This window comes from Nanorana parkeri, unplaced genomic scaffold (assembly GCF_000935625.1).
Source record: "Nanorana parkeri isolate BGI_ZX_2015 unplaced genomic scaffold, ASM93562v1 scaffold1332, whole genome shotgun sequence".
Lineage (NCBI taxonomy): Eukaryota > Metazoa > Chordata > Amphibia > Anura > Dicroglossidae > Nanorana > Nanorana parkeri.
In genome coordinates, this window is record NW_017307600.1 from 301,581 (window position 1) to 309,448 (window position 7,868).

The 7,868-nt window shown below is 45.8% G+C and overlaps 1 protein-coding gene across 1 annotated transcript in view; it reads right to left on the reverse strand.

The window, feature by feature from the left end:
- The window catches only part of HIPK2 (homeodomain interacting protein kinase 2), a 33,134-nt gene extending 27,786 nt beyond the window's left edge, over positions 1-5,348 (reverse strand). Inside the window, exon 1 of the mRNA XM_018569422.1 lies at positions 4,276-5,348. Coding sequence (XP_018424924.1) covers positions 4,276-5,345 — 1,070 coding nt within the window. The 5' untranslated portion in view covers positions 5,346-5,348. The remainder of the gene's footprint in view (positions 1-4,275) is intronic.
- Between the last annotated feature and the right edge of the window lie 2,520 nt (positions 5,349-7,868).

The following is a 7,868-nucleotide window of genomic DNA, read 5'->3' on the forward strand; positions in this document are numbered from 1 at the left end:
GGGGGACTTTTGTATTCATTTTTGTATTCCTCATGCCTTTGTCTATATTTTCACCTTATTTACATGCAGGCCAAGCTGTCCAGCACATGTGACAGTTACAGCAATTGGTACAAACCCCATTAGGGCTCCTGCACACTAAAGTATACACCAATCTGAGACTGTTGTGGATGTCTGCAATCAGCAGTGGTAGCCAAACTTCAACCTTCCAATTGTGGTGAAACTACAAATCTCTTCATGCCCCTGGGAGTCATGCCTTCAGCTATCAGTCTTGCAATGCCTAGTGGGATTTGTAGTTTCATCACAGCCGGAGGGTTGAAGTTTGGCTAACCCTGACCTAATGGATTGCTTAATTGATGTCACTGGACCATATGTAACATTATATCAGTTCCGTAGGACAGGAGAAGACATTGATATGACTTTCCATGAAACATGGAGTGTGTGCTATGTAATCACTATGGTCACGGGCCATGGGCTGCGCATACAATGTGGGAAATGTACATAAAGCAGAATAGTCACAAAGGAAAACATTCCGCTTGGCGAGCACAAAATGCTTTACCAAACCCAGATATCACCTTGTCCAGTACATGGCTTGTGCAGAGAGTAGAGCTGAGGGAGGGACCCAGGACGCTCCACCCACTGCAGGCTGCCCGGAGAAAACTACAGGAGGGGGCGGAGACCAGACCAGTCACCCTGCACAAAGAGAGAGCAGCAGTGAGCGGTCTTTATTATAGGAGGGGGCGGAGACAAGACCAGTCACCCTGCACAAGGAGAGAGAGCAGCAGTGAGCGGTCTTTATTACAGGAGGGGGCGGAGACAAGACCAGTCACCCTGCACAAGGAGAGAGAGAGCAGCAGTGAGCGGTCGTTATTACAGGAAGCTCCAAGTCTCACTCTGGATTACTGCACAGATCTGGAAGAAATACACAAAGCTCCCCAAGATTCAAGGACTACACATGACTCTTGTATGAGGACAAGCTTTTCTTATTCCGGAGTTCAGTCTTAAAGTGGCCTTTTTTTACTTTACAAGTCATTCCTGATAATACAATAAACTCCACCTTTTATCGTTAAAAAGTCAGTTACTTCGCCTGGGCTGAGAAGACGTCATCAGTCTGCTGCAGGCAGGAGGAAGCATTTCCTCAGTCTCCCCTCCCCCTGTGATCAGTCTGCAACATTGTAACTTTGTAGTCACAACAGCAGGGGCTGATCTGTGTCAAGACAGCTCTAAGGAGCAGGGCCCTCCCAACCATCTCATCTTAAATTGTATTGTAACTGTACTGTCTTCCCTTAGTCCCCATTCTTATCATAGTGCATCGGGAACATGCAACGCAGCTGTTTGTTTCCTGAGTTTGGAACGCGTCCCCTTTGATTTCAGTGGGTTCCCGGACACGCGCCAAATGCAACAAAGGTAGTGCATGTAGCAAATTCTGCAACATACGTCCCATGTTTTCTTCCCCATGTGCTGTGCCTGTTTTTATTTCCGCGGGTGCCATTAACTAGTAAAGGTATTGCACTTTTGTGCACGTTTGACACACAGTCTCAATACACTATGGTGTGAACGGGGACATATATTGTAAAGTGCTGAGCTATATAAATCCTGTAAAAGAAATACAAAAATAACATAACAACAACATTAATAAAAGTGATATTAATAAAAAAAATATAAAAAATAAACCCTAATAATAAAAATTATATTAAAACAAAGATGGCTCCGTCCCTCTGGAGAGAAAAAAACAGGCATTGTCAGGGGGAGCGCCGTGATCTCTGGGAGAGGTCATGAATACCTGGAAGTGTTACACGGACACATTATTTATTATGCTCAAATTAAAATGAAATCTGGTTAAAACTCTGGCACATAACGGGTTACGCCAAATTTATCAGCCAGAAAATTAAAAGATATTATCTGTTTTAAAGCAGGAACTTTTTTTTTTTATGCTGCGGCAGCGTCACCATTATCAAAAATATATTGTGTTACCTTTTTTAAAGTAAAAAATTTCCAAATCCTCACATTTCACAGCTTTCAAATTATGGGCTTTTGGGAGGAGTTATGCAAATATCCCAATGCCCTCATGGGTGGATGTCAGATAGAAGCAATGTGTGGGCTTTTGGGAGGAGTTATGCAGATGTCATTATTATTATTCAGGATTTATATAGCGCCAATAAGTTGCACAGCACTTTACAATATAAGGAAGACATTACAATCACACTACAATTTAAGACAAGATGGTAAGGAGGGCCCTGCCCCTGAAGGCTTACAATCTAAAAGGGAGGGGCAAGATATCCCAAAGCCCTCATGGGTGGATGTCAGATAGAAGCAGTGGGAGGGCTTCTGGGAGGAGTTATGCAAATATCCCTATGCCCTCATGGGTGGATGTCAGATAGAAGCAATGAGCGGGCTTTTGGGAGTAGATATGCAAATATCACAATTCCCTCATGGGTGGATGTCAGATAGAAGCGGTGGGTGGGCTTCTGGGAGGAGTTATGCAAATATCCCTAAGCCGTCATGGGTGGATGTCAGATCAAAGCAGTGGGTGGGCTTTTGGGAGGAGTTATGCAAATATCACAATGCCCTCATGGGTGGATGTCAGATAGAAGTGGGTGGGCTTCTGGGAGGAGTTATAGAAATATCCCTATGCCCTCATGGGTGGATGTCAGATAGAAGTGGGTGGGCATTTGGGAGGAGTTATAGAAATATCCCTATGCCCGCATGGGTGGATGTCAGATAGAAGTGGGTGGGCTTTTGGGAGGAGTTATGCAAATATCCAAATGCCTTCATGGGTAGATGTCAGATAGAAGCAATGAGCGGGCTTTTATGTGACCAGGAGACCTGACATCAGACTGTTTTCCTGGATAAAAAACATGGCTGAACTCCGGGTGCCAACAACATGAGCTCTCTGTGCCCTGTGCTGAAATGAGTGCAGATTTGCAATATAAAGGATATGTAGCGGTCCAAAGTTTTTGTTTTGTTAAAGTGAACCTGTCATCAGATATATTTTCTGTGCAGCATGCCCAGTAATGTGTCAGTGTAACACTTTTCAGTATTGATTACCTCTCAGAGACCACAGGACTGCCCCCGACAATGCTGCAATCGGCTTTTCTCTCCAGAAGGACAGCTCCATCTTTGTTCAGCCATCATCACCATCTCCTTCCTGCACTTAGATGCTGGATCAGAAATCCTGTTGCGTGTGCAGTTCTTGGCTATGTTCGCAAAAGTCTGACACAAATCAGCCCATGCTGCAGCCACTTACCCTTTGACTTGCTGCAATGTTGTCTCATCACTGAGGAAATGCTTCCTCCTACGTGCAGCTGATGGAACCTATGCTAAGGCAAAATCACCACCTAGAGATCAAGGATGTCTTTTTAGGATGATAAAAGGTGGATCTTTCCGGGCAGTTCCTGTATTATTGTGACGTCAGGATTTTTTTTTTTCCATGCAGACTAAAGTTACTGACAGGTCCCCTTTAAATTACAGGGAGCAAGTGAAATCAATGAGAACATTGCTGAAGCTATACAGAAAATACTGCAATGATGCTAAAGCCACTTGATGTTAATACATTCTCTGTTGAATGCTTCAGGCAAATTCCAGAGAGCTCCTCACATGTAGAGTAGATGGGTCTACTTCCTGTGATGTGTAACATCCTCTCTCTTGGTCTGTGAAGGTTCTCATTCATCCAGGTCATTGTATATCTGTAAAACATGGATCAAAGCAACCAGACTTTATATTTTCCTTTAAGATGTTTCGCTGGTCATCCGACTAGCTTTCTCAATTCTGGATTGAGGAAGCTAGTCGGATGACCAGCAAAACGTCTTCAAGAAAAAAAAAAAACAGCAAGTCCAGTTGCCTTGATTTATTTTTTTACAGATAGCACTCCCTCTGCTCACTACATTCCTAATCGGACTCATATTTTCAAGACAAAACACTTTGATATATGTTAAGCTTTCTGTATAGAAGGGAAAGCCAGTGGCCCGCAGTCTAGAGCAGGGGTAGGCAACCTTGCAACTCCAGCTGACGTGGTACTACAAGTCCGATAAGGCATTGCAAGACTAACAGCCACAGATATGACTCCCAGAGGCAGTAGCGTGATGGGATTTGTAGTCTCACCACGGCCTACCCCTGCTCTAGAAATGTATGTACAGCATTAGAAATATACAAGCAAAGGGTGTTCCCAGACCATCAGCCAGACTGAGGCACTACAATGCCAGAAGAGATGCATGTCAGGGTGTATTCCTTCATTTTGACCTTTCATAGCATTTTGTACAATTGGGGGTAAGTACTCACCTGTAATATCTGGATTGCAGGTAGGTGGAACACACAGCTTTAGACACATGACTCGCTGAACCAAAGTCTATGACCTTCACCCTGTATGGCTGCCTTGAAGGGTCCACCAGCATGATGTTCTCCGGTTTCAGATCCGCGTGGATCAGTCCCAAGCTCTTGAGTTTCATGAGGGCGGTGGCCACCTGCTGGAGCACGGGCCTGATGTACTTGAGGGGCAGCGGACTGAACTTGTTCTGCTTCAGGAAGTCGTACAGGTTCTGCTCCAACATCTCGAACACAAGGCAGGTGTGGTTCTTGTGCTGGAAGCACTCGTGGGCCCTCACAAAGTTGAAGTCATCTGCGCTCTCCGTGCTGAGCCGCGCCAAGATGCTGACCTCGATCTGCCCCTGCCGGGCGTAGGAGGGGTGGTTCTTGAGGATCTTGATGGCCACAATTTCATTGGTGCCCCTTTTCCAGCATTTGACCACCTGCCCGAAGGTGCCCCGGCCCAGGAACTCCAGAACCTCGTAGGTGTTGGTCATGGAGCAGAGGACCTCGTGCTGCACCAGCTGGTAGTCCCCTTCGCCGTTCGAGCCGCTGTTTTTGGAGGTGGCCGTGGAGGTGGCGGCGGCCGTGGCCCCGCTGGCATTGTTTTGGGTCATGGCAGGGTGCTCGTCTACAATCTGGACGCTGCCGTTATCTAGCTCCTCACACTTCCTCTTCAGCCCGCACTTCTGGTACGTGTCCAGAAGGCTGACCGTGCTGCGCCTCATCAGGTTGGTCTGAGGGCCACCGAGCGACTGAGCGCTCGCTGCTGCTGAGGAGGACCCGCTGCTGGACGAGGTCACCAATATGTGACCTGCACTGGTGGGGAAGATGACGGTCTGCTCGAAGGGCACCTGGAGCAGGGAAGCGTGGGTGAGCACAGGTTGGCCGGTCGTGGAGCTGCTCTTGCCTGGGTTGTAGACCTTGCTGTGGCAGCCGTAACCAGTCATATCCCAGGTGGAGCTTGATTCCAACTTTGGCTTGTTCAAGCTACAATAGGAGCTCAAGAGAAGGCTGTGGGAGAAGATTTGCAGTGGTGGGGCCATACCTGCCAAGAAAAAAAAAAAAAAAGGGAGGATATATCATATTAATGCCACATTTTTCAAAAGCCAGGGTCTACACGTCTGTGTTTTTTACCCAAAGCTTAGTTTTATTCACAGAAAAACTATTTTTCAAAGGTTAGTACACCCGAGAGCGAGAATGCAGTTATCAATGTGTAGCATGGTCAGCCACTGGGTTCTTATAGCTCTTAGAGAACCCCAAAATTGAGAGCTCCCTACTAGTGATGAGGCAGGGCTTGGTGAAAACTCATGGAATATAGGAGGAGGCCCCAAACCAACAAGATGAGCCCAGGCAGAGTCAGGTACTTTGGTAAGGGTGTAGAGATAAGGCTGGGCTTGGTGTGACCAGTTTGCCTGAGTTTGCCCAAGCCCGCTCAAAACTCTGACCACCACCCCCCCTCCCATCTCCTGACCCAAAATGAGTTGCGGGAGTGAGCATTCCCCACCCCACAGCTATATATCACACAGGGGCTAGGAACACCCACTGAGCCTCAACTGATCCCAGATTGGGTCAGGAGGAGTAAGTGATGGTCAGAGTTTTTAACAAGCCAACTAGTCACACCAAGCCCAGCTTTATCTCTACACCGTTACCAAAAGTACCTGACTCTGCCTGCGCTCATCTTGTTGGTATGGGGGCCTCCTACTAGATTCCATCACTTCCTGTCCAGACAGGAAGTGAGGGGATGTCTAAGCAATATAGGCACAGACTGCAATAAAATCCTGACCTAGGCTCTAAGCTTTCTCTGCTGTATCCTAACAAAGTACAACTGAAGTCAACACTTTTTTTTTAGTTAACCGTCTTTTTTTGTCCTGGTGAATACACCACTGAAGAGTAAAAATAATAAAAATGCAATATATATATATATATATATCTGGCATCCATGGGGATTGGTAGATTCCGGACAAATGTAGTTTCTGGTTGCTTGAGAGATATTATTAAAAAAATAGGTCTATCTAATGCCATACTATACCATATCATAACAAACTCTGCATTGACTTCATATTGAAGTGCAGTAATCAAAAGCAAATTAAGACAAACAGACACACGATCGCTTCCAGGATAATGCATGTCGCAGATCAGCAATTTTTTATGGTTAGATGAGAGTTCTGGTTAATTGCACTCCAGATAAGAGAGAGTTTACTGTAGTATTAGCTGGAGTTGAGTTGTTTTTTTTTTTTAATGGGAATTATTTTTAGGCAGTGGGTTGGCAAATCCAAAATTTTAAAACACAAATAAATGACAAGACTGCTGAAAGATTTTATGGATACAATGACGACATTTTCATATCAACTTTATAGAATTCATATTCATCATGTTTGCTGTATCAGTAACAATGTGACACTGTACGGCATGGGTGGGCAGCTCTGGCTGTGCTTTAACTACAAATCCCATAATGCCTCTGCCAGTCATGACTGTAACGGGCAGTCTTGCAATGCCTCATGGGACTTGTAGTTCCACAACAGCCGGAGGGCCGGAGTTGCCCACCCCTGTCACAAATCACAAAGCTTAAACACGGGTAGAAGGATCTTTATTTTAGCCCTGTGACTGTAACGTTTAAATCTGATCTTTTATGGACACGTGTTTCCCCCACAGACTTGAGGCATCTCAATCAGCCCTCAGCCTGTAACTATCTGGGTGGTTGGCAAACCCATTGTGAAGGTATGTGTGCTGTGCCATGTTTACCGCCAGGAACGGTGCCCTTCCCCAGGGCCACTTTGTGCAGGAACAATGGGGCACGTCTCGGGTGTATGAATTCACATAGCCGGCTCTATGAGAGATGTTTATATCAGAGCACCAGACACATGACAAAGGCTTCCTCCGTCTGGGGCTCATTGTCCTCCCAACAGCAGATAACATTTAACCCCTTCCTCAGTCCAACCACATTCCTGCCGGGCATACGCCATTGTCAGACCGACAACCAATAACTCCCCTTGTATAGAAGTATATCAGGGCCTGGTCTATAATAGATCAGCGTGCTGTCTGGGTTTTGGCCCACAATGTCATCTCTCCGAACACTCCTCTGTTTGGATTTAATCCTCTTTGTCTCCAGCTAGTTGACGTTTGGCTCACACCATTATAATTCTCTATGTCGTATATATTATTATGAGTTCAAAAACAACAAAGAGCTTGCCTCGTTTTATATAGCAAGCTGCTCTTATGATGATTTCAATCTGGAAGGCCTCTGGGGTGCTTGCAGAGGAAAAAAGAGAAAAACAAAGTTTCCTCCCTGTGCAAATATGTTATTGACTTATCTGTGTAAAGGAGACGCGTTTCGAGTGTGTATGGTTTTCTGTATAAATTAGCTTCACCACCAGAACATGCTCAGCGCGGCCACATTGTATCAGAACATTCAAAGAAGATTACTTTGTCCATCTGTAAAGGGGTGACAGGTCCACTTTACAGGTCTGTGTAACAGGTGGGTGATGGGGCAGCTTCTCAGGTGTGCGGAACGGTGGCCTGAATGGTAACACTTGGTGGCATTGTAGCACTGGGGTCCCTGGTTCCAG